General features: G+C 38.6%; 1 protein-coding gene across 1 annotated transcript; it reads right to left on the bottom strand.

The window, feature by feature from the left end:
• Positions 1 to 10,591: 10,591 nt before the first annotated feature.
• LOC129724506 (uncharacterized) lies at positions 10,592 to 27,742 on the bottom strand. Its single transcript, XM_055679460.1, has 2 exons — positions 27,428 to 27,742; positions 10,592 to 11,069 (listed from the first exon to the last, which is right to left on the bottom strand). The coding sequence occupies exon 2, from the start codon at positions 11,044 to 11,046 to the stop codon at positions 10,621 to 10,623; it is 426 nt and encodes a 141-aa protein (XP_055535435.1). The 5' UTR covers positions 11,047 to 11,069; positions 27,428 to 27,742; the 3' UTR covers positions 10,592 to 10,620.
• Between the last annotated feature and the right edge of the window lie 238 nt (positions 27,743 to 27,980).

Genomic DNA, 27,980 nt, shown 5'->3' on the forward strand with positions numbered 1-27,980 from the left:
TCTGATGACTATTTAGTCAGCCTGAAATAATCATGATTGGTTTGGTCTTATCAATAATTTTAAGACTTTGGATTAGTATGTACATCTACACCTGATGTTTGCACTTAATGTTTTAGTTACACCAAGCTTTGCCATTTTTCTATCTTTCCAACAGGATCACACCCAAGGTAATGAGTAGCTCAACTTAGTAATGAGCCAACATGACGCATAGTATGCCTTGAATCCGTCATCTACCACGTTTTTGCACGGTCAGGCTTCAAGTAGGGTTCTATCAGCCAAACATGTTTTCACCTCGAAAGCAATGGTTGTGGATAATACATGAAATCTTATGCTTCACTTTTTCGATTTTTCTAGCTTTTGGGCTGCTTATGTTTTGTATACTATGTTCCAATAATGACTAGGTCGGCATTTTGTTAACAAACTTAAGACTATATTAGCTCGATGGATGGTCAATATGGAAATTTTCATTTTTAAATTATTAAGGCTTTGTATGCATGAAAATTTGCAAATTTTTCTATTTAATAGGCAACATTCGCATCGACAACTAAGAGAGAATCGGCGTGAAATGTCGTAGTGTTTCGATGTAAACCGCGTTTCCGGCTCGGGAGAATTTTACTTATATTAACGTTCTCGGAAAATAATGATTTCGAGGGGTATACCCAGATACTTGTGCATGTCTCACTGTGACTGTTTAACCGAAGATTTCGTCCGGTCGATAAATATCGCGATTAACGAAAACGCGATGTATACCTTCCCAAGAATCGCGACGGCCGACGTGCGTTCGTTTCTTCTCGGGATTGGGATTGACTCGGGATCGACAAATAGATGATTGCTACGAGTAGCATGGGCTACATCGCGTGCGTCGTACGCAGAGGATCGCTACGTTTGGCTAGAAATATACTCATGGTTAGTTTTCGTAATAAGCGTTTTTCGCGGTATCTTATCGTTTTTTTAGAGCAGACAAAGTGTATACGAGAAACGTCGTTGGTCGATCTGTTAGGTAGAAAATGTCCGGTTGACCGAACCCCTAGAGACTCCGCGTCGGTACCTCCATGAGGTCGAATTATCTACATATAGATCAACAACGCGCAACTGATTTCGGTGTAAAGAGGATCACCTTACGAGGAGATATCATATCATTTGAAGTTGTCCCAATTTGACCAAAGGTCCAGTATCCTTGCGTACGATTTATTGTTGCGGTGTTACATTGTCAAACTGAATGACTTCGAATCGCATTATGAATATCGTGACGGATATAATGAACCTGTTCGCGCGATACTTGTTCTAAAGAACTCGACACTCGAAATCAGCGCATCGTTTACCAAAACGAACCCTGCTGCTCAGTGCGTCTTGAACTGTCCTACAGATCAGACGTTTTTTCGGTTGCTTGTGGACTGGTCTTTGACTGCCTATAGCTTCAAAGTTTGTGTTTTGTCAGTGTGTCTTTTAAACACTACCTGAAAGTTATTTCCCATCAGTCTTTCTCAAGACTACCTACTTTTAAATTTAACATTTGTTTTAACTTTTTTCGTATCACCTGAAATGGCTGGACGGAAAAAGAAACCTCGCATCGCTGCGGGGAGGAAAAGAGAGGCATCTCTTTCTGACACATCGAGTGTCTGTAGTGACAATCCTTTTGATATTTTGCCTGAGCAAGAAGCTGGTGAAATGGAAGTTACCAATAATGAAACTATACAAAATATAAAATCTTTAAAAAAGGAGAACGTTCCACCTATTGTGGTAACTATTTCTTCTGAATTTAATATATTCAAAAAGGAACTTTCAACGTTTGTTTCTGACGTTAAAGTTACCTATCAAATTGGCCGTAGAGGTGAATGCCGCTTATTAGCCGACTCAGTAAAGGGTCGTGATCGTCTTGTTCAGTATTTAACTGACAAGATGTACAAATTTTTTACATATGACACCAAGAACGCCAAGCCGTTCAAGGTTGTCTTGAAAGGTCTCACCAACGATCAAACCGTTGATGAGATCAAACTTACTTTAACAGAATTACTTGGCATAGCCCCTACCCAAGTAATTCTAATGAAACAAAAATCACGAGGCGAAAACAGTCAGAGAACTGGAATTTCCCTTGTTAATTATTTAATTCATTTTAACCGCAATGAGGTTAACAACTTAAAATTTTTTGAAAAAGCACATGCATTGTATAATGTGCGTGTAAAGTGGGAAATTTATAGGAAGTATGGCGGAGGTGAAAAGCATATCACCCAATGCCGTACTTGCCAACGTTATGGCCATGGTTCCAAATTCTGTAACATGGACCAAAAATGTCTTAATTGTGGAGACTCTTCTCACAAAAAGGACACATGTCCTGTGAAAGAGAGTAAAAATTTTCGCTGTGCGAATTGTAACGGCAACCATATGCCAAATTTTTATCAATGCCCAGTCCGTTTAGCAATTGTTAAGGCAAGGCAAGGTAAACAAAATTCAATTTCTCAATTAAAACCAACTTCAAAACAAAATTCTCCAAGCGTACCAGTGACGCATAGTTTACCTACTCCTTTGCATACCCGTTTAACTTATGCACAGGTTACAGGTAGTTCGAACATTATACCGCCTAGTGTTGGTAGTTCGAAAATGACCGTTAATATGGGTAAGCAAAACACGCTAGAAAATAATTGTACACCTATTACTCCAGCTAGTATTGCTGCCGAAAATATTTTTTCTAATGTCAACTGCCTGGGGCCTATTACGGCAGGTAAACTTTCTTTTTTGCAACAGGCAATGTTTGATCTTATGAACGCCATGTTACAGGCAAAATCAATGTTTGAAGCCATTCAAATAGGCACAAATTTTACTATTAAAATTGTTTCTAATTTAAAATTTAGCAATGATTTTAAATAAAATATCGAATTGGAATGCTCGCTCATTGAAGGCCAATGAGAATGAGCTTTTTAATTTTTTAACAGTAAATAATGTGCATATTGCAATTATTACTGAAACATTTTTAAAACCTAACATAAAATTAAAATATGATCCCAATTACGTGGTTCATAGATATGATAGGATTCAGGGTTCCGGCGGTGGAGTTGCAATTGTTATTCATCGCCGAATCAAACATCGTGCTCTTCCCCATCTTGAGACGAAAGTTATTGAAACTTTGGGAATTGAAGTTCAAACTGAACTTGGGATTTTATTTATTGCCGCAGCATATTTACCATTTCAATGCACACGCGAGCTCAAAAATTATTTTAAAGGTGATTTACAAAAACTCACCAGAAATCGTTCGAAATTTTTCATAATCGGCGATTTTAACGCTAAACATCGTTCATGGAATAATTCTCAAAGTAATTCCAATGGCAAAATTTTATTCAATGATTGTTCTTCAGGATACTATTCTATTTTGTCTCCGAATAGTCCTACATGCTTTTCTTCTGTAAGAAACCCTTCAACAATTGATTTGGTGCTAACAGATCAAAGTCATGTATGTAGTGATTTGATCACACATGCTGACTTTGATTCTGACCATCTTCCAATAACTTTTTCTTTATCACATGAATCAGTTTTAAACCCTATGAGCTCTGTTTTTAATTATAACAAGGCTAATTGGGAAAGATACAAAACTCATATTGAGAGAAATTTCAATAATGAGCTTGATTTGCAAAACGAAGTGAATATTGATTCCGCTTTGGAAGCATTAAAATATGCAATTGTTGATGCCAGGAATTATTCTGTTCCAAAGGCTCAAGTGAAATTTGATTCATCAATAATTGACGAAAATCTTCAACTTCTAATTCGTTTGAAAAATGTCCGCAGACGTCAATATCAACGTTCTCGTGACCCTGTTTTTAAAACTATTTATAAAGATTTACAGAAAGAGATTAAACATAGATTTACACTTCTGAGAAATCAAAATTTTGAGACTAAAGTTGAAAAGTTGAAACCATATTCAAAACCATTTTGGAAGCTGTCGAAGATTCTTAAGAAACCTTCAAAGCCTATTCCAGTTTTAAAAGATGGTGAACGTTTTCTTGTATCCAATGAACAAAAGGCTCAAAGACTTGCTCAGCAGTTTGAGAGTGTTCATAACTCAAATTTGAATTTTGTGAGTCCAATTGAAAATGAAGTCACACGTCAATTTGATTTAATTTCTTCCCAGAATTTTTTACCTGCAGAAATAATTGAAACTAACTTGAATGAGATTAAATCAATTATTAAAAATTACAAAAATATGAAAGCACCTGGTGACGATGGAATCTTTAATATACTTATCAAACATCTCCCTGAGAGCACAATGGAATTTTTAGTGAAAATTTTCAATTGCTGCTTCAAAATTGCATATTTTCCCAAATTATGGAAAAATGCAAAAATTATTCCCATTTTAAAACCGGATAAGAACCCAGCTGAAGTTTCAAGTTATCGGCCAATCAGTTTGCTTTCTTCAATAAGTAAACTGTTTGAGAGAATTATTCTTAACAGAATGATGTCACACATCAACGAAAATTCAATTTTTGCAAATGAACAGTTTGGATTTCGCCATGGGCATTCCACAACTCATCAATTGCTCAGAGTTACTAATATGATACGAGCTAACAAATCTGAAGGTTATTCCACTGGAGCTGCTCTTTTAGACATAGAAAAAGCATTCGACAGTGTTTGGCATAAAGGTTTGATTGCGAAATTGCAAACTTTTAATTTTCCAATTTTCCTAATCAAAATTTTAAAGAATTATCTTACTGATCGAACTCTGCAGGTTGTCTATCAGAATTCAAAATCTGATAGATTTCCTGTCAGAGCAGGTGTACCTCAAGGTTCAGTCTTGGGTCCAGTCCTGTACAACATATTTACTTCAGATCTTCCTGATTTGCCTCCAGGATGCACAAAGTCATTGTTCTGCGATGACACAAGCATTTCCGTAAAAGGAAAAAGCCTTCGTGTCATATGCAGTCGATTGCAGAAAAGTTTAGATATTTTTTCTTCCTACTTGCAAAAGTGGAAAATCTCTCCCAATGCTTCTAAAACTCAAATGATAATTTTTCCTCATAAGCCAAGGGCTTCTTTCCTCAAGCCAAACAATAATCACGTTGTCAAGATGAATGGGGTTATTTTAAGTTGGTCCGACAAGGTTAAGTACTTGGGACTAATTTATGATAAAAAACTTATTTTCAAAGAGCACATTGAGAGTATACAAGCCAAGTGCATCAAATATACGAGATGTTTATATCCTCTTATTAACAGGAATTCTAAACTTTGTTTAAAGAACAAACTTTTGATTTACAAACAAATTTTTAGACCAGCAATGCTTTATGCTGTACCGATCTGGTCAAGTTGCTGTTCAACAAGGAAGAAAACGCTCCAAAGGATTCAGAATAAAATTCTGAAAATGATTTTGAAGCGTCCTCCTTGGTTTGGTACACTCGAATTACATAGACTTACTGGTGTTGAACCATTAGAAGCTATGTCAAATAAAATTATTAACAATTTTCGACAAAAATCGTTGCAATCCTCAATTGCTACGATAAGCTCTCTTTATAGCCAATAAGTTAGCAATTAAGTTAGTTGTAAGTTTACTTCCCCTTTTCTGACAAGTAGGTTTAAATCCCTACGAATGATAAGTCCTAATTGCGAAAGCAAACAAATCCTAACAATTAAAATTACAAATTTCTAGCAGTGTTGAGAAGTCACCATTTGTGATTGGACACACATACTCATTATTTACTAATATTTATCATAAATACTTAAGCTACTAACAAATCCCCCCTTAAAAAAAAAAAAAAAAAAAAAAAAGAACCCTGCTGTGTACCTTGCCCTTCCTCCAACATCCCAGTGATTTCTCGTGGAAGTGCAGAGGTGTTCTCGGCTTCCAATAAGCGAGTATCACGTCAACATTTTCCTATACAAATTCCTTCTTTGACCTGCATTCGGATGCGGCCGGCGCTGGTATTGCCTAATATAAAGATTAAGGTCACCAGTTTTTACACATTGAGGATGCATGTTGGTCCCAAGCATCATCTGTTGGTTCTCTGTGTAATTACAGCTGATCTGGCAATAACGGAGTAGCAACCGTGGGCGGTCAATCATGCACATGCTCATGCTCAACTGAATATATTATAAATAATCAATAACGAACAATTTTTACCTAAAAACTTACTTTCAATAAGATGTTTTAAAGACAACTCGAATATATCTTAATGAAGGCATAGCGAGATATGATATCAAAATTTTATGATATTTTTATCTTTCGAATAACACGATAAGTCCTCATAGCTAAAAATGTTATTGATGAGTTATGATTTTGTTATGCTCTCCTGCCCGGGCAGTCTGTTCGTCATATTTGGAGATGGTTTCATATCAATCCCTTATAAGACAGCTTCTAACTAAAACTTCTTGTGCAAGACTAATAATATTTTTGAAGTAGAATACTTCTCTCAGGAAGTTCGGCTACATAGGGATGTGAAATGAAAATCTAAAACCGAAAAAAGTGAAAAATATGTCCAATTTCAAATGCTAATAAATCGCTTAGTATTCGATGGATTTCCTTCGTTCTTGCAGCAATAGATTGGAAAATCTTCTAAGATTCTTCCCAAATGTAGATAATTGTAATTTTATTATTCAAACTATTGTACTATTGAAAATAGTCAAGCCTTGTCAAAACGAAAAATTCGGCCTCTGATTGGTCGTTATCTGATTGCTTCCCAAGCACGGTCGACAGAATCATAGACCTTGCCATTTGAAATGTGCAATTTGGCCTATATAAGATCCTGTTTCACTCGGAGCCGCTCATTATAATTCTAGACTGCAACAGGAGCAGTCCTCCCTCAGCAGCAGTAGTGGATACAGCAGCAGTAGCAGTGCAGCGGATAACGGCCACAGCTGCGGTATGGCAACGGATAGCGGAGCGCGTCTCAGCATCAATAGCAGGGCCAGGTGATGCAGGGCAGCGGATACCTATGATAACGGAAGCGTCCACTACTGTGACAACGGAGATAGTGCAGCGGTTGACGTTGGTCTCAGCATCAATATAAGCAGGGCCAGCTGATGCAGTTTGGCATTTTAGTGAAATGCTGTCGCTGAGCGATAGCAGGCACACTAGCAAATGTATCCAACGAAAAGAACGTTTTGGAAAGCTTTTCAGTGTTTATTTTCCCGCAAGGAATACTTTATTTGCACTGCCAGTGATAACGCAAAGATGTGATCGGCATCTTATCAGACATTGAATTAAACAACAAGTTGTCCATTTCAGGATGAAATAAAAACCTAATTGAAGAGTTAATATTTTCTCTTAAATCAATTTACACTTTCAAGAAATTTGGAACAGATATATATTTGGCTTCATCTCCGTGTCTCAGAACGTACTGAATTATCTTTTCCTTCAGTCATGAGCACAACATCCGAAAAGCTGATGCAGGGACAGCGGATACCAATAGCAGCGCATAGCGGCCAAAACATTGGCATGGCTACGGATAGCGTAGCAGTTGCAGCGGGTTTAGAATCGATAGCAGCCGATGCAGTGAGGCATTTTAGTGAAATGCAGTCTCTGTGCGATAGCGGGCACTGGTAAATGCAATCAATGAAAAGTTGACTGATTTTGACAACAGATGAGCCGTCTAGTTTTGAGTGTTCAATCAGATTTTCACTGTTTATTTTATCACAAGGAATACTTTATTCGCACTGTCAGTGATAACGCCAAGATGTGATCGGTATCTTATCCGATATTGAATTGAACAACAAATTAAAAAATGACTGACACGCAAGCAGCCGGGTTTTCTTTCTTGTAAAAGTATTCTACTTCATCGTTGCGGTCGTGGCTTTGCACGCAACCCTCCTGTAATTTTTTAGTATCTTGATAAGTTGACATTTACTTATTACATTCTTGAAGAAGAATACTTGCGCTTGAATAAATCTTGTTTAAACTTTTTAAGACAAACAAGTTTTATCTGTGTTAGCCCCCTCTCCCGTTTGACAGATGTTTGTTCACAGTCAAGCACCATTTTTGTGATCATCGCTGTTGAACTATTTGCTAATAAAATTACGCCGTGTAAGTATTTTATTGATATTCGCTTAGGGCAGTAATGAAATAAGCACTTTCTAACTTGCAGCATGCCATTCAAGATTGTACAAACGATTGAAGTTGGGGAAATCTGCCTCAATGTTGTGCCCAGTGGCTGAGAAGACAACGGGATTTTGCTGTAGCCAAAGAATCACTTGATTGGGGAATTGGCTCTGATCGAAACATCCGTTCAGACCGTTCAATTGGAGAAAATGAACTGCGTCAAGGAAAGGGAGCTAAACACACGTAGAAAGCTGATGTTGAGCTCGAACGGATGGAGATATGCCCCATGATACTGAAGTGGAAGACAATCCGGTACCACCTTCAAAGAAGCGCCTGCTACAAATGCTAAGGCGACAGCCATAAATTACGTAACGCTCATTGGAGAGGGGGGGGTTCTTGAGCGTTACGATTTATTACATAGGGAGGGGGGGTAAGATCAGCGTTACATAACGAAAAATCTCTACCATTTTTAGCAGGCAAATTCTTCTACAGCGTAACGTAATTTTTATGGGGGGATAGGCGTTGGTATTACATTTCGTTACATATGGGTGGTGGGGGTCCAAAAATTGGATTTTTTGCTTTACGTAATTTATGGATGTCGCCTAACAAGTAATAATAATGTAGTGAAGGATTCCAACAACGTTTACGAGCAAATGGTGATGACACCGGAAGAATTACTCATAGAAGTCAATCCTGCATCCAAGCCTATGAACAATTGCTTAAATTTATTGTGCGACTTGCGCCACGTGGTGGTCTTATTTCCAACCAAATTATCCATAATCAGAAAGCCCTTGTCCTACTGACAAGTTTCCTGAAGACCGCAGTTTCCTAAGTGGTTGGATTCGCGAGATAAATTTAATTCAAAATACTTAGAACTACATGCACACCAGCGCCAGTATAGCAAGCTTTATAGCAAAAAAAAAAAAGCCCTTACCATTGTGAACAACTTTGTGAAAACTGTTTTAACTGGTTAGGTTCACGAGATAAATTAGGTTCAAAACACCCCGGAATGTGCATGTAACACTAGTCAAATTTTCAAACTATGAGCCTGCCGATCAAAAACTCTAGGTTGTCGAAATCACGAGATAGAGTTTCAGAAATCTGCTCATTTCAAGCAATGCTAACTTTTCGGGGTGCTACAATGTTCAAACTGTGTGTTGCAATACACATGGGTCATTCTATACGAAGTGAACACGAAAAAGCACAAACATGGAAACGATCATCACAGATTTCGCTCAAAGTTGGGGTATTTTTTCACCTAGTGTCAGTTTGGAAAAATCCCAATTCTGGTGTCGATTGCAATGTTTTGTTGCAAGGTAACGTATTTTCTGTTCAAAACCTTGTTTTTCTTTTTATTACAATTCATAGACGTAATACGTCCGAAAAATACTGATAGGCCAAAAATATACCAAGGAATCCAGAAAAATGTCATTTATGGCCGGAAATGTTGCCAGATAGATTGTTTTGTGTGTTTCATAACTAAATTTGCATTTTTCGGCAAAAGCAGACAATTTTTTTTTAATTTGATAGTTTCATCGTGTTTTTGGAAAAATTGTACATAAGAAAGACCTATCACCCCGAGATGGTATGAGCCAATCTCGAGATATTACATTTTAATGAGAATTGTTTAATATTTCTTAATTCTCATGAAGCAATCATAACAAATATGATATATTGTTGTTTATAGGTAACTTTCTAACCCAAAGAGCAACCCAAGAAAAGATTTTCAGAATTTTTCTGGTTACAAAGCAATTAAAAAAAAAAAACTTGTCCCACTGTGTAACATTGAGGCAAGTATGAGAGATAGTATTAAACATTAAACATTCTTGAGCAGATAGTATTAAACATTTGGAAAATTCAATACTTTTCCTCGAAACGGACTGTTTCTGAAACACAAACACTTCACAGCAGAAACCTCTTGCGCACGCGGCTCTTTCCGCACGATGGAGAATAACCAATTCATATTACTTCCGGTGAGGTTCTGTACTGATAGCTAATGTTTACAATTACACTGGTGAACAAATCTAGAGTATATAAGAACTAAGTATATTGAAGTCCGTTCCTCATCGTGACCTACTTCGATCGATGAGGTAAAAGTAAAAATTCCACATTATTGCGGAAACCTATTTTTACTAGAGAAGCATCATTTACGCCAGAAAATGCCGAAACGAATGGTCAGATTATAATTAAGTTACGTTTAACCCCACCTTGCTCTACCTGGTCAATGGCGCGATGAAACAACAGTCAGGTGCCAGAGCGTGTTTCTTCTTCCTAGTAGGCACAGACAGACAAAAGTTGTTTCTTGCTAATGTTCAACAGATGCAAAATTTGCTCTCACCACCGGACTGCGTAGTCAACGCTACGTTTAAATTTAGCTCATCTACCGCGGAATTTCGTGGGAATTTTTTTGCGGCTTGCTTTGTGACACATTCGAATTAAGTATTATTTTGTGATTTTTTTTACTTCGAAATTAGAAAATTTATTTTATTACAAAGTACAACATAAAAGGCATACAATTTATTCATAATCAAGCATCATTGCTGAAAAAGGAAATCTTTGGAATTCGACCGATGATGATTAAAAAAAAAAAAAGACAAAAAAGAGTATCAGTTTTTGAAAAACTCATCGATGGCACTGCTGGAGTCGAACGAGGACGATTTGATGCTCGACATCGACGAGGCGCTGGTTGAGCTGAATGACGAGGAAACCACCTTGCTGCTGGTGACGGAACTGACCACCGACGACGAGGAGAGCAGGGACGACGAGAGGGACCCCGTGTCCGAGACCTTCTCCGATACGCTGCGTTCCGACGCGAATGACGATTCGGACTTCTCGACGGATTTGGAAACGGAATTCTCACTTTCCTCGGTGATTTCCTTCTCGCTGCTGGCCCCGTAGCTCTTGGACTGGGTGATACTCTTCTCCGACATGCCGGCCGAGGATTTCTCCACGACCACTTCCTTCGAGATGACGGGTGTCTGCGACTCGGTGATGGTCATTTCAGTCTTGGTGGTGCTTTCGACGAGAGCCATTTTTTTGTTATCTGCAGTGGTTTCTTAAAAGAAAAAAAAATAATAAAGATACAGTTGAAGGCCAACTCATAAAGAAATGAATGAGGAAATATTCTTAGGTTTTTTTCTAGCCCAGCACGTCATCGGTAACCTAAATTTCTAAGGTGGGCAATGAGTGGTTTTAAGTGTGTCTCTCCGAACGGCCTCGAATGAAAAGCGCTAAGACGCGATGCGGGAAATTCAAAACATGCTGTCGTTAACATGCGGAAAAGAGAGACGCTTTATTTTTAGTGCAATTCAACAAGATGGACTTTGTCTTTGGAATTTAGACAGCGTGTGATGAAAAGAAAGAAAAAACCGACAACACGCCGGAAAGGTGAAAAGTTATTCTATTAAAGGGGTTTTGGCCCCTCTTTTTAAGCCTGCTTGAATTTCGAGTATTTCCTAATGATTCTTTTGATGCCGCATTAGACGGGCAGGTGTTTTTTTTTTTTGACAATTTCAGACAGATGACGTAAAATTTCTCTACTAATGGAATGTTGGCTCTGCTAATATGCATAATTTGTTTGAAGAGTGCAACTGTTGGAGCGTTAATTAATTCGCAGGCATCACCCTCGGAACAAAGTTTCAGCACAGAGGGCGATAACTGTCAGTAAGTGGGTTTAAATTTTATTGGTTTTATTTTGCATCATTTAACACATTCGCGGCATGCAAAGAAGGTTCAGCATGCACTAATCGAGCATTTCCTCTGCACTGAACCGTCGTGTCGGTCGGTCGGTTGGTCGTTAAGAAGGGCCATGAATAAGTGAGTGAGTAAATGAGACGATCATCAGCCGCAGCAGATTGAACCCGGGGGCAGAAATAATCGGAGCAAACATTCGTTGGCGTTGGTGTCGTCATTGTTAAAATGGTTTTTTTTTTCTTCAACAATTACTGTTACCAACTGGAGAACGTGACTCAGCTGGGCGAGCATAAACTGACCGAGGTTAATTTGAAAAATAAATATGCAACATCTATGGTATATCCTCTCCATCAAGCAGTTTAGAAAACAGCGGAAAGTGTATTAATTGTATTGAAAGGCATATTTTATAGGTTACCGATAGCTTATCACGGCCGATGCACCGGTTGGATGATTTATTTATCGCGCCGAGGGAGTGTTTTGATAAGATTGGGTCAATTGCGATTATTTTTCTAAGAAATGAATCACCATTTTTTTTATGAACAAATTTCTAACTCGATAGATATTCTATCGGCATTAAAGCATTAGCAATGCTCAAACATCATAAGAACATGCAACAATGAAAATGTTTTCAGGGAGATTATATGGTTTTGAAAGGTTGCCATAGTTGCGCTCGTGGAAAGGATAAACACTCCACATCAAGTGCGATCATAGTGGACTGACGTGTGAATGATGCAAGGGCAAAGTGAAAATTGCTGACCCTTTTTCCTGTTTACGGATTTGTTTCGAAGTTGTGTTGGGCTTTGAACGTGTATATTTTGGTAAGTAAATGTTTGCTAACATAAACGAGAAGAGTTATTCCGCCGAGATACAACATTTAGATCTGTTTGATTAAATTTTGTTGAAGAGTTTAGGTTCATGTGTGTGTAGTCACCAGAGATGCCAGATATACAGACAAATCTGTATTATACAGACTTTCTGTATTGCGATACAGACACGCATAAGCCTACAGATTTCATACAGACATTTAGTATAATACAGATATTATACAGATATCTGATATTCTACATAATGGTTTTACCAGTATACACAAAAAAACGAACACAAAAACCAAAAGTCACTGTAGCCGTTGCTGGAAAAAGTGAACTAGGAACTGAACACTTTGCTGAACATATTAATCTTGCGTTTTTGAGAGTGAAATCATGACAACGGGAATCGAGTCAGGCTATCGGGGTTTTTATCGGTCCCGTGGGCACTAATCTGCCTGTTTCGCCCCCAGTAACAAACAGCTGATTGTCTCGATCGATTGCCATGCAGGTTATATTGGTGAAAAGACCGTTTGTTCTATTCGGAGCAATATCCAACGTTGAAAAATTGCTTAAAATGTCCCAAACCTTGAAGGTACTATTTTTATAACCGCGAGACTTCTGCCATCATGTATCAGTTTAGCTACATTACGACGAACGACGATTTTTATCACGGGAAAGACTTACTTCTATGTGTTACTTAGATTTAAAAGATAAATTAGTTATCGATTAATCGACCAACTATGATAGACTCGAAAAAGAACAATCAAAACAAGCAATAAAACAAAACAATCTGACAGGTCGACAAATAATTAGGTATCAATGTATCGGTAACTTTTTTTCGCAGCGGTATACAGACTTATACAGACATTTTTATGGATTATACAGACTTGCCAAAAAAAAGTCTGACATCTCTGGTAGTCACTCAACGCAGTACGAACAATTTGCTTATTTTTCTTCTCCATTCATTTGTAATTTGGCAATCTTGTGGTTATAAAATCAGATACAATTTTGTGTACTTTGTCGCTCCAAAATTCAAAACCTGCAGAAAAGGCCATCCATTTTCTTTGTTTTTATTTTTTGATGCATTCTTATTAACCAAGAAATTAAATAATTATTTCAAAGGAGGAAGGAACCTTGAAAAGGCTGTCTCAAAATTTGATATTTGCCTCTAGATTACGACTAAAAGTTGCCTCCATATATAACTAATATGCTGAATGTCATTAAAGGAAAATAAAGTTCTTTTGACCGTTCTTTTTGAGCCAGCGAAACTTTCTCAGCGTTCGGCTGATGAACCGCGCTTACATATATTCGGAAAAACTTGAAGAGTAGATGATCTTTTCTCTATCTTAAGAAAATTATCTACGCATCTGGCAAAATGCAGAAAATAGTTATCTGAATTGCTGTACTACTCCATATTGTTAATCCTTGTTCAAACGCAGATTTTGATTGATTTGATTGGTCACCCTAACCTGGTCGACTGAATATTATACCTGGTTTACCGTATATGCACTATTTGAGCCATATAAGAGCCTCTTTACTCAAACCAATCATTCTACTAGTGGATGGCGACTAGGACGGGCCTAACTAATAGCAGCGGTTTGAAGCAGTAGCTGGTATCAGCAGCGGTTGTGATAGCACCATCTGCTGCTGTGGTGTGATAGTAGCGTCGGCGGTAGGTGCAGCGGCACTCCCTCCAATAAAAAGCTGCCTTTCTGCGGTAACCGCAGCATAGTGACATTAGCGATTAGCAGTAGGTGCCGTCAAATTTTCAGTTTCAGCCGACAAATTTTCAGTGTGGAAACAGCTTTTCGCTGTGTTTTAAGAAGAATGCCCTATCCCTATGAAGCAACCTTCAAATATATATCAATTATTACACTTAATATGACTCATTTCGCGCCAACTCGACTGATGGGCCGGCAGCACCCTTTCGGGATTCAATGAAACTTTGTGGGCGTACAGCCCTTACTAAACCATGCAACTTTGCATAATTTTTTTCTGAAAAAATTACCTGGACTAACATATGAAAACGGCTGAAGTTTTTTTTTAAATAAATCGATATATGAGTCATTCGAAAGTGAGTCCATGTATTTTAGGTTGAAAGTTATAAATCGAAAGTTTTGTACCGATTAGTGGACCCACCCACTTTTTTCGAATTTATAAAAAAAACTGTTTAATTTTCAGAAACTTTGGGACCCTGAAGAGCTACGAGTGACCTTGACATTCAATTTCAATGGGTTCTAAAGGTAGAATCGACCTAAGTGGTCTTTTATTTTGCAGTGTTGCCTACATTGCGTTATTTTTGATTTAAAATTTAATCTGCTATTTTCTTTTTTTTTTGGCTACACCAATGTGTTCAGCAGATGATTTTATATAGGCAATCAGTATGAGCGAAAAACAAAATGTAGCGTTCAAGAGATACAGCATTTTCAAATTTGCAATACATATTTTGGATTTTTTCTACACACAAAAACGCTTTTATATAGAATTCTGCAATCGTTATTATATCCTAGCAGGCGTTTATGTATAAGGATAGTTACGACATAATAAATTCGTGCTATCATGAGAAAAATTCCGAGATTTCAGCTAAGTGCCACTATTTTGCTACAGCGTACGGAAAAGGCCCAAGTGACGAATTAGAAGGGAAAGATTAGTGACGAGAGCCAGTTTGCAAAGTGTAACTTGAATGTAATTGTAACTTGAATGTCCAGTTTGTGACATCCCAGCTACATCTTGTAAAAATAAAAATGCTGCATTCTCTCAAGAACACATTGTTTTGTTTTTAAGTTAAGTAATTCCTATGTAAATTTTCTGCTGAACACATTGGCGTTGTCAAAACCCAGTAAAACGAAAGGCATGTTGAGAAGAATGCAAAATAGATTTTAAATTTAAAAAAAAAAACGCAATGTTGGCAACACTACGAAAAAATTGACCCCGTAGTTCAATTGTACCTCAAATGGAAGGGTTTTGAGGTGGAATGTCAAAGATAGTTATAGTTCTTTTGGGTCCCAAGATATCTGCAAATCAAAAAAGTTGTTTTTCTAAAACCTCAAACAATGGGGTCAGTTTCATTGGCCGAGGGGTTCATCAAATGGCATAAAACTTTGGATTTATAAGTTTAAACCTAAAATACACCAACTCACAAATTTTGGTTGAGATCGGAGTTGGTCGATACACGTCCTCGAACACTTGAGAAATAGCTCAAATCCGAATAGTGTAACGGAAGTATCTTGGCACGATTTAGGGAGTGATTATACAATTTATTTAGAAAATAACACCACCGTCATAACCTGCTCTGTAATATTTCATTTTTAGGGTGAAACGGTATTGAAACCACAAATAGTCGACTTCGAGTCTCCACTTCGAAATTCCAAAGGAACCATACTCGGTAACAGGTAATGCATCATAAAATAGCGTTTTCACAGGAAACGCCTTAACTATTTCCGAGTCTGGTGCCTTCGAAAATTTGTTTTGGGCTCGAAGTCGGACTTCAACACCGCTTCACCTTAACCCTCTAGTGCCCAAATTTATTTTAAGACGGACTTCGAAAAAATCTTTATGAAGTTTTATAAATATTTTTTAAGTTCTTATTGAAGCTCTTTAGAAGAGAAGCCATTTGCTCTGGATCGCAGTAAGCTACGAAAGCGAACGGACTCGAAAATTTTTCGTGTCACAATTTACAGAGTTTCGATTGTGTTTTGTGAAAAAAACAAATATTTATACAACTGGCATTACTCATACGGATACGAACTGGAGTCACGCATAGGAATTGGTTAACTGATCCCGTTGTTGCTGCCCTGGAGTCGAACAACCTGTGCTCAAGATCTTTTGTTGCTGTTCATCGCTGGCAGTACAGAAGACCAGCTCCGGTGGATACTCGCTGCAACGAGATTAGGGAGGCCGAAAGTAAAGGAGAAACATCGGTCTGCCTCGGTGCTTGGAACAGCTAAGTTGTTTTTTTTTTTTTATTCTTCTATTCTGGTGTGAGTTTTTTCTAACTTCGGTGGACGATCCACGCGATGGAGGTGGACGTAGCACAGTGTTCGGAAAGGACTGAAAGCAGGGTCAAATAAATAACTCCTTGGGGTTCCTTCCTAGATTAACGATATCTTCGCGAGTTCATCTTGAAAAGTGCAGTAATTTATTTTCGGTACCTGGGTGAGTCATTGATGAGAGTCAGTTGTTATGATGTTATGGAAAGTTCGGGCGAATTTCGTTTTATTTTTGGTCACATAGTTGCTGTTTTTTTTACTTGCTTTCTTGCATTAGAGAATGAAGAATAAACAGCTGTACATTATATTTATCGTATGAAATTGTGTGCATTCGCGTTGATGAATCTGTGTGCAATATAATGCCGAACTTGATGTTGAACTCCATACCTTTTTATGACTTTTCTAGCTTTTGAATAATTACTCTGCTCCCAGACAGAGTTTTTGACAAATATGTTATATGTTCAAGTTCAAAAATATAATACCAATCATGATTATTTGGCGTTTCGAGGATAAATTAAGAATTTTATGTTGTAAATAGTGTTAATGCACTTTTGTCTAATATTTGGGCTTTGGATGCATGAATGTTACCATGTTTTTGATATTTTGTTAAAGAAACAGGAGATATAAACCGTTTCTCAGTATAAATGGAACTCGAATTTGTTTCATATTCCTTCCAGAGATTTTAATTAATTCATATTCCTTTCAGAGAGCGAGTAATGGCGCTATAACCATAAGCAAAAATGCTAGGACTAGAGTTAGTACTCAAGTTCCAACCGTAACAGTTGAAGCGAGTAAAGGCGCTATATCCTTGGTTTTGAAACCCGAACATAAGGAGGAAATACCTATGTTCCATCCCAGGAGATTGGTCAACAAAGGAGTGTACTTTCTTAGCTTTATCACTCCCAACGAATTAGGTATATTACTTCTTACATACGGATCGGTTGGTACGGATTGTCCCCGATCTTAGATTATATTGTATTATATTGTGCTACACAGTAGGCCTGGCCGTTGACAAGAAAAATGTATGGAAATCATTTTTTTAAATGATGGATATCATTTTCCAGGATCCTTTCAAGTACTGGCTGTGTTAGTGTAGACTAGACTAGACTAGATTTGAAATTAGCATTTTCTGGTATTTAAAAACGTTTCCAGCGATTTTAAGCTTATTTTGGGATCATTTTCTTTATTGGCCTCTTCTAATTTTCTGTATTCAATTTGAGATCGCTTTTTGTTCTGGCCTTTTTGGCCTTCTGAAACAATTTTCAGCGTTTCTGGACTTCGAATTAGGGATCACTTTCCTTCCTGGCCTTCAGAAACATTATTCGGCGGTTCTGAGCTTGGCTTGAGATCGCTATTGTTTGGCATTTTTGGCCTTCGGTAACGTTTTGGACTTCAGAAACGTTTTGCAGCTATTCTGAACTAAATTTAAGACAATTCTGGACTTCAGAAACGGTGTCCGGCGATCCTGAGCCCAATTTGGAATCAGTTTTTTTTGGCTTCAGAAACTTTCTCTGGCAACTGAAAGCTAAGTATACGTTTTGTCTTGTCTGTATTGTAAAGTGATATTTTGATGCTTGTTTCTAGTTTTACTTTATGTGAGAAAACAGATACAGAGAGATTTTGATTTTATCGTTGAAATTGTGTGCGCGGTATTTTTTTTTCCGCAGGGTTTCAGTAACAAGTTTTATTTTTGTCCACAAAGTGTTAGTGTGGTTTGTGGAGTTTGGAGTATGTGTTTCTCAGGAATCATATGCTTTGATTTTTTGATTGTTCTAGCTTTTGACCAGTTGTTTTACATAATTTGTTATATTTATGACTAGTTCGGCACTTTGTCAATAAATTTAAAAATATATTCAGGCTTATATGTATATTTGCTTTTATTAAATTGTTGAGGCTTTGGATGCATGGAACATTGCCAATTTTCATATTTATTAGGCGTATTAGGCGTACATTGTTAAGAGATAATCGACGTAAACGCCGAGTTCCTGCGCGTATGTGTCGGCCGGGGGGATTTAAGCGGTTGTTCGTAACGCTTCGGTGTAAACGCGTATTCAGCCCGGGCGAGTTTTGCTGATATATGGACTTCCGGCGTGTGGTGATTTCGCGAAGTGAACCCAGATATTTCATCATATCTTTCTCATCTTCATCAACGTTAAGTCGGAGACTGCTCGCGCGTTGCATCTAAATTATTACATCGGAAATCGAAGTAGATTTCGTTGAGTCGATAAATATCATTTCAACCCCCGCGTCGGTACCTTCCATGAGGTCGTATTATCTTCAGATGGATCAACAACGCGCAATTGTTTTAGGTATAAAGAGCTTCACCTTACGAGGAGATATACGGTAATTTTAAGTTGTCTCGGTTTAGTCAAAAATCCTGTATCCTCGCGTACGTTTTATTGTTGCGGTGTTACATTGTCAAACTAAATAAGTTCGAATCACATTATGAATATCGTGGCGGATGTAATAAACTTTTAGACGCGGCACTTGTTCTGAAGAACCCGACATTAGCGCATCGTTTACCAAAACGAACCCTGCTGTATACCTTCCCCTTTATCCAACATCCCAGTGATTTCTCGTGGAAGTGCAGAGGTGTTCTCGGCTTCCAATAAAGCGAGTATCACGTCAACATATTCCTATAAAAACTCCTTCTTTGACCTGCATTCGGATGCGGCCGGCGCTGGTATTGCCTAATATAAAGATTTAGGTCACCTGTTTTTACACATTGAGGATGCACGTTGGTCCCAAACATCATCTGTTGGTTCTTTGTGTAATTACAGCTGATCTGGCAATAACGGAGTAGCAACCGCGGGCGGTCAATCATGCTCATGCTCATGCTCATGCTCTTATTGAAGCTCTCTAGAAGTTCAACTAAAGACCGTCTACAGGCGGCACTGGGCACTAGAGGGTTAAGAGCTGACTGTTTGACGTACATTGTTTAACAATGCAACAATGACTATTTTGACTGCATTGTTCAACATTGAAATTTATTGGAAAATATCCCATAATTTCCAAAAAATCTACGAAACACTGAAAATACTTTGGATGACGACAAACATATTACGGCCATTTTTACACTTGTTACAGTATATTAACTGTTTCTATGGCAATTTATTGATGTTACTATCATGATGAGTATTTCACTATCAGATCACAGGCAAATTCTTTTCGATTACTGTGCAGGAGAAATCTTGCAAGAAACCTATTGAGACCCCAGGAAAACCCACTGGGATCTCTACAATAGTAAACTGTTGATCGACAAACATATCTTTGAAAGAGAAATTAAAACCAAAGATGAGCTGGAAACCTGCTCTAATTTAATCACAAGTAAGATAATTAGTGCGTACTACGAAATTTATCCTACCAAGACGCGAGTGTCAAATAAACCTCACCTTGGTGGAATAAGACCCAAGATGGACTTAGAAAGTCCTCTAAGAAACTGTTCAATAAAGCGAAACTAACAGGTAATTGGGAACTGTATAGAACACCAATAACAAAATATAACAAGGAAATAAGACAATCCAGAATCCAACTGTTTGGAAAATCCTGTGTGAACGTATTAACAACACATCCACTGAAGCCAGGTTGCAAAAAGCCCTGTTTAAAAAACATTTCAACGGTTTAGGTAGATTGCGAAAAACTAACGGTACTTAAACCACAGATTCTCAGAAAACACTGACAATTATGATGGAAAATCACTTCCCAGGATCATATTCGGATACTGATGAAGTGCAGGATCAAACTGGAGAGCAGCTAAGGTCACATGCGGCTTGGACTGAATCCCAGGAACTTGCCTGTTCTATATTCAGTGAATCGAAGGTTGAATGGGCAATAGACTCCTTCCATACAAGTCTCCAGGAATGGATGGAATACAGCCAGTTATGTTCCAAAAGAGCAAGCAACTGTTTATTCGAATTATTACGAAGATGTGTAAGGTGAGCCTAATACTCAATTACATTCCATCTAGTTGGAGACAAACTAGAGTTATTTTCATACCAAAAACCGGAAAACGGAATAGGACAATCCAAAAAGCGTTTAGGCCAATTAGTTTAACTTCAATCTTTTTGAAAACTATGGAAAAATTAATCGACTATCATATTAAAACAGTATATATGAAATCCAATCCATTAAGCGAATTTCAATTTGTTAGTGGGAAAAATCCATCCATGCCAAGGAAATTTCCCAGGAAGCCTTTCTTGATATCGAGGGAGCATTTGATAATGTGTCTGGCATAGACAGGAACACAATAAAGTGGATTCCATGCTAATAAGTCGCGAAATAACGGCTAAACTCGGTGTAAATCCATCCAAAACAACTATTGGTCGTTTCACTCGAAAAAAGGAAATACATTATTCCTAAATTGCGATTGGAAGGCACCGATGTAAAGCTTTCCAGTAAAGTCAAATATTTGGGAATCATGCTTGACCAGAAACTAAGCTGAAACACTCAAATCGAACAAACAATTACCAAGGCCATAAACGATCTATGGGTATGCAGCAGAGCCATTGGAAAAAGCTAGGTTCTCAAACCCAGCATGATACATTGGATATATAAAACAATAATCAGACCAAGAATAACCTACGCCTCGTTAGTTTGGTGGCCCAAAACCACTGAAGCATCCACTCAAGCTAAGATAGGTAAAATCCAAAGATTGGCCTGTGCATCGATTTGTGGAGCTATGAGAAGCACTCCATCAAAAGCCCTAGATGCAATACTTCACCTCCTTCCACTTCATCAGGTGGTTTAATTAGAAGCGGAAAAAGTGCTCTAACGCTAAATCGACAGTACAAGCTTAAAGAAGGAGATCTAACAGGACACCTGAGAATACTGAAAGATTTCCAAACAAATAATTTAATAACAATTAAGGAGGATTAGCTGGAGAGGAAACCAAATTTCGAAATTTCTTACAGAACATTAGAGATAGAACAAGAAAGTTGGCAACAAAGTGTACCCAAAATTCGGGACGGTTCTCTTTACTTCTACACAGACGGTTCCTCAATGAATGGTTCCGCGGGTGCGGGATTCACAGGACCAGGAAAAAAAATTTTTTTCCCATGGGACACTGGCCAACAGTATTCCAGGCGGAAATATACGCGATAATAGAATGCATTAACACGTGTCTGAAAAGAAATTATCGACACGCAAATATTTGCATTTTCTGTGATAGTCAGGCAGCACCTAAAGCCCTGAATTCTTCTTTCTGCCACTCTAAACTAGTGTGGGAATGCATCTTGTCGCTCCGTAAGTTAGCTATGAAAAACCAGGTTAACTTATACTGGGTTCCTGGTCATTGTGGAATCGAAGGAAACGAGAAGGCCGACTCACTAGCCAGACAAGAGTCATCCACTAACTTTGTTGACCCAGAACCTTTCTGTGAAGTCTCCCCGAGCGCTCTAAAAGCTGAACTCGGTGAATGGGAGAAAGCGACCATCAAAGCAAACTGGGATGTCATAAGCGGATTACGACAATCGAAAAGATTCATAGAGCCAAATCGCGAGAAGAGCCTCGTGCTGCTCAGGTTAAATGAGAAAGACCTGAGGACATTCACAGGTCTTATTACAGGGCACTGTCCGAGTAAGTATCATCTCAAGAAGATAGGCAAACTTGCTGATGATAAATGTCGCCTTTGTGGCATCGAAACACATCGGACACATAGAACCTACCGAAATGTGGAGGGAAAGTCCCGGTGAGGTAATAAACTTCTTACGAAGTGCGTTGCTCAACTGGGATAAATGTGCAATGTAGCAAGGACATCAATTCGCCAAGTAGTGATGTACCTGGTCGTACGCACTTAGAGTAAGTTGAAGCATACCACAATAGATCAAACAATGGTCGCAGTGGTTCAGTCTTCTACAAGATAAAAAAAATCATGATGAGTAGAACATGGTGTAACGGTTGGACCAAAAAGTTGGACCGAGGTGATATTCATTTCACACAACAAGTTCCACCAGAAGGTGCTGCCGTGGCTGACAAGCAGCGAGAAGGGTATGTCAAAGCCACTCTTTTTTCGTTCCGGGCTGGACGTGAACGGGGAAATTTATAGGATCAAATGCCTGCCAGAAGTTACGTCGTTCAGAAATATCGTAAGGGCAAAAACGCGGTGTTCTTGACAGATCAAGTGTCAGCCCACTACTCGACGCGATCGTTGGAGGAGATGTAGCGGCTGAATATCGAGGTTGTTTTGGACGGCAAACCAGCCCCAAGCTGCGCTCTATCGAGATTTTCTGAGCAAACCTGAGGCGTAAGATTTACTCCAACTTCCATTTTGTCGCGATAACTGAGGAGGAATTAATAAGTAAAACGAAGAAAGAGCTTAAAAACATGCCTACCCGCATGTTCTCGTTCGCCATGGCGAATGTTTCGCTTGCAAAGGCGTAGATTTTTTGTTTTTGCAAATAAGCTAATATATTTTCCATTATTGGGAAATTTATCAAATTTATCAATTATCTGGCTTAGTTTTTTTTTTCATTTTCATCCGAAAAAAATCAATTTTTACCGCAAACGTTACAAAGTTTCATTGAATTCTAAGAGGTTGCTGTTAACATCTGGAGTAGTAAAACTTGAGTCTGGACGTAGTGTTTATTTTACTGCAGCGCTCCTAGTGTTCGTATCTGGAATGTTTTTCGACAGCAGTTTGTTTTAAAAACATTTCATCTTTCTGTGTTATGCTAAAAAGTCACGATTTATTTTGTTTCAAAGAGGGTAAAGTTAAGTGACAAACAAGATTATGGATTCCAAATTGTGCTATGCGACAGGAATGAAGAGATGGTGGAACCGAAAGGCCACTCAGGTTAACCAGCACAGTTGCCAAATTATGATGAGGGATTCAAAGAAAAAAATCACAGGAGGGTTGTGTGCGAAGCCACGACCGCAAGGTTGAAGTAGAATACTTTTACACAGCTCTACTTACGGCTGTAAATTAACCTACGGCTGGCGTATCGGTTCGCGCCGCTTATCGCGTTTAGCCTGGCAGAGGCCTAATGCGCGCGGCCAACACAATAGAAAGGTGTTTTCACATTGAAAATTAGACACGGCTTTACTGGAGTAAGTGTTGACAAATGCATCTACCGCTAATACCGCCGCTATCGTACGAAAAATGACGCGCGTCTAAGAACACCCGAACTGTTTCGCCGTGCCGCTTCCATTTACTTCCTTATTACATCGGCCTTAGGGAAGTACCGGCTGCACTTATCGCTGAGTCTGTTACCATACTGCTTCTGGTACCCAAAGCTATTAACTCTTCAAATTAAGTGTTTTATTTGTCCTCAAAAGAACAATTGTTCAATTCAATATCGGATATGATGCAATCGCATCTCTGTAATATTACCGACAGTAATATTCTTCTAAACAAAATGATCCTACTTTTCCATTAGAGGAAGTGCCGGCTGATGTACCGCAAAAATCTCGCCTGATCGCTCGCGTTGGCGTTCAGCCTGGCAGAGGCCTGACACGTGATGACCAACCACAGGGCAAGTGATTTGTTTAATTTGAAGGCAGCCACAGGCGCGACCCGCTGCTATGGTCTGTTACTGCTGAGTGCCGATATCTGCTGTTACTGATGTCAACGTTGTGGACGGTCCATCCAGTTCACCTTCCGACTAATGAATGTAGCTAGTTTTCCCAGAAACACTCTTTTATAGCCGAAGGGTGCTACGTAATAGGCCACGCCTTTCAGTTCAGGTTTACCATTTCCTTATGTTCTTTAGACGAATTATTCCACATTATTATTCGCATATGATTTTTGTATCCAGCGAATAAACACCGATGGTGCTCTCACACACGCAACGGGTTTAACCCGTATCTTATTGCGGTTTGTAACATCAAGCGATTTCGTTTGCTCGCTGTTGCGTGTTGCATCTTCGTCTTTGTGAATGCGGTCTAACAGGGCAGTTTGTTATTCAAAGTTGGTCATGCTGATCGCAGCCTATGCGCTGCCCCTACAGTGGGGGGTTTACTAAATAAAGTGAAAATTAGACAACTACAACAGAGTTTGAAGCCGCGCTTTCTGTTCATGTTCCTCGCATCCTCGTTAAATTACATACATTTCCTCCCCTTTAGTAAACATGATAATATTTATTCAATTTCTTCACTCGACCTTGATTATTGTAGGAAAACATTAAAATTCAACTTTTTTCACAGTAAATCACGAATAACTCAAAATCAAGTTATTTCAGAGCCATGTAGTCTTTGGCAATGTTCTAACCCATAAAATTTCCCAACTTTTAATGGTATTCAGTTGGTGAGAGCATTTGGTTTAATACCCACTTTTATTGATTGAATGTCAAAGTATACTTGAAAAATCTCTTTTCCAAACGATAGAAATTTTTTTAGGAAAATAAATTGAAGATAATCAATCCGAAACGAATTTTTTCCTTATAGTTTGGACCCTAAGGATCCTGTAAAAAATATAAAAGGATTAGGTTTCATGAAAAATTGAATAACTGGACATGTTTTTTGGATTTAACATAGGAAAAGCCGATTTTTTCAAATAAGTCATCGGGGCCAGTTGAAAACATCATTTTCTAGAGCTGCCGCCGAACCAAAGTTTGTTCGTAACACCATTTCCTATCATTTGGAGGGTGAGCCCCAGACTTGTGCAATTTTGGGACACCCTAATGCACATACGCTATATATGCACACTGCACACACACTAAATGGCGGTAGCTTTCCTAGTGGCGGTGCTGGCTCGTGCAGATTCTGGCTGTTTTCACCCAACGATATCTGAATTGGATTACCGCTGGTGGAGTCCAACTCAGATCGAAGGGGAACCGAACTAAATGAAGAAATGCAGCCGCCCACTACCTCCGCCGCTGCTGCCTGATACCACCGCTCTGGTTCTGCTGCAGCTCAGTTTCGCCACTGGAATCAGCCACCGCTGCTGATTATTCAGGACCGTTCTAGTGGCCTTCCACTTGGTAACTGATGACTGCTATGAGACGACGCAGGCTGTTATATAGCCAAATGCAAAAATCCATCCGCGAGCAAAGGACAAGCGAGCTTGTGATTGGTTGAATGTGCACGACTTTTAACATAACTTTTATCTAGTTTAGTATCGAAAACATATTTAAATTATTATATGACAATCTTGCGCAATATTTCCCCTATCAATCAAGCAATTGGTGTTTAGAATCTGTTCAGTGGTAATGATAAAAGAAGCATTTTAAAACGGTGTTGAAACACCTGTTGCAGCTACCGAAAGCGAGCTCGTTATTGGTTGAAAGCTGCGAGACTGCTTACAAAGTCAGATCGGTTGTATCTGTTAGTGTCGACTGTGCTTGTGAAGAGAGGTAGTGATTGGTTCCTCGGTATGATTTAGACAATCGATGTGATTTATCAATTTTTCAATAGTGTATCTAGAACAATAGGTTATTTTTGTTACATAAATTCAACCGTAAAAGAATTTCTGATCGGTTGATGCCAAAACCTTGAAATTCTGAAAAGAAATGGCTGATATATAAGCGCTCAAAACCTGACCACTTTTCCCTGGTTTTCCCTGGTTGAATTACTAGATTTTCAAATTCAGGAGCCTAACTTCGATATAGACGTTAGTCCAACGTCAAAACCGCGCTGCTCCTGAGACGTGGTGACCAACCACAGGCAAATGTGCTGCTGCTAAGGAAGGACTGCTGTTGTCGCTGTCTAGAACTATTATGAGCGGCTCCGGCTGGAACAGGCTCTTATATAGGCCAAATAGCATGTTTTCAATTGCAAGGTATATGATCCTGTCGACCGTGCTTGGGAAGCAAGCATATAACGACCAATCAGAGGTCGAATTTTTCGTTTTGACAAGGCTTGACTATTTTCAATAGTACAATAGTGTGAATAATAAAATTACAATTATCTTATTTTGGGAAGAATCTTAGAAGATTTTCCAATCTATTGCTGCAAGAACGAAGGAAATCCATCGAATACTAACCGATTTATTAGCATTTGAAATTGGACATATTTTTCACTTTTTTAGGTTTAGATTTTCATTTCACATCCCTATGTAGCCGAACTTCCTGAGAGAAGTATTCTACTTCAAAATTGAGATTTGTTCATATCCAAATAGGATCAAACCAAATGACTCAAGTTTCAACTGTCAAAATACAAGTAAAATACGTAGGATTCTAAATTATTAACTTGCGAAGTTTTGGTAGACATAACACGAAGAAAACCTTTTTTATTTATTAAAACTACAAAAATCATCATGCGCCACCGGTTATAATGTCGATTTGCAAATTAAATTACAATAACGTATATTATCATTAGATCTTTGTTTCAGGATAGTTTTTTAAAAAAGAAAGAAAGAAATTACATTCTGCCAAAAAGGCGAAGAATGTTTGAAATTTTATTAAAACATCTGCTTAAACAATTTGCGTTAGCTACGCAGAAAAAAACTTTGCAGAATTCAAACGCAAACTAAGCGTTTCCATCCAGATTGTTTCTAGAAATTTGAAACTGTCTTCTACAAAAAAGACCCTCTGATTAAAAATGCAACTTATTTCATCGTCAAGACCATAATTTTGAAAGAGGAAATAAAGGCGGCACTGGGCACTAGAGGGTTAATTGAACATTTCCTACACTTTTATCAAACACTGCTACCACCGGCAATGGGCCGCCCAAAATGCAAAACAGCGCACCAATGAATGCTAATGAACTGCAAACATTTTTATTAATATTTCATGTCGCCACCGGAGACAATCGAGGACACTCGAGTCGCGAAAAACTCCCACCAAAATGCATACTAAAACCGCCAACCGGTGTAAACGTAGAAAACTTTATAAATAATTACTATTATTTTTTCTCGTTTTCCTTTTCTCCCTAAAATCAACAATAATTTTTCACTGTTCCCCCATGATTAATTACGACATGGGCCAGAAAATTCTTCACCACACTCGGCAACGCCTTCACGCATCCTCCGGGGGCCATCTGAGCTTACTCACCTGTACTTTTATTAATTCACCCGACTAAGTCGAAGAAGAAGAACCGCTCGCTTTCACTGCTGGGATCAGACTAAACCGGTGTTTGCTGCGCAGGGACTAACCGGCGTTAGTTAGACTATTGTTCCGGATAAAAATAAACTCGACTGTCGCGCGGTTGGTACACGCCTTAGATAAGTTCGACACTGTCACCACACCGTATTCCGTTTGCAGAAATTTCAAGCGAACACGTTTTTGCTTTGTACTGAACAGCTCTAGAAGAGACAGAGCGTGGTTGAGATCACGACGACGGTTTGGCAAGTTGTGCTGGTGTCGGCATTCGTTGTGGCGTGCTTTTATGCAAAGAGGGCTCTCTGTCGCGATGATGATGATGATGATGCTGGCTTAGGGACGCAGGGCATGGACGCGCGAGCGCCATGACACACCAATAATCAGCGGAGATGCATCCGAACGAAAATGGATTTAGTTTGTGTAAGTTTTTGTTAGTGTTATTGCATTCACGACCGATAGAGTCATCCGATCTTTCTACACGGCGAAAGCGCGACTCAGCCGGTTG

This window comes from Wyeomyia smithii, chromosome 2, assembly GCF_029784165.1.
Source record: "Wyeomyia smithii strain HCP4-BCI-WySm-NY-G18 chromosome 2, ASM2978416v1, whole genome shotgun sequence".
Classification (NCBI taxonomy): Eukaryota; Metazoa; Arthropoda; class Insecta; order Diptera; family Culicidae; genus Wyeomyia; species Wyeomyia smithii.

Bases quoted from the DNA above. Each gene is read 5' to 3' on its own strand.
- LOC129724506 (XM_055679460.1), bottom strand. From the start codon at position 11,046: ATGGCTCTCGTCGAAAGCACCACCAAGACTGAAATGACCATCACCGAG.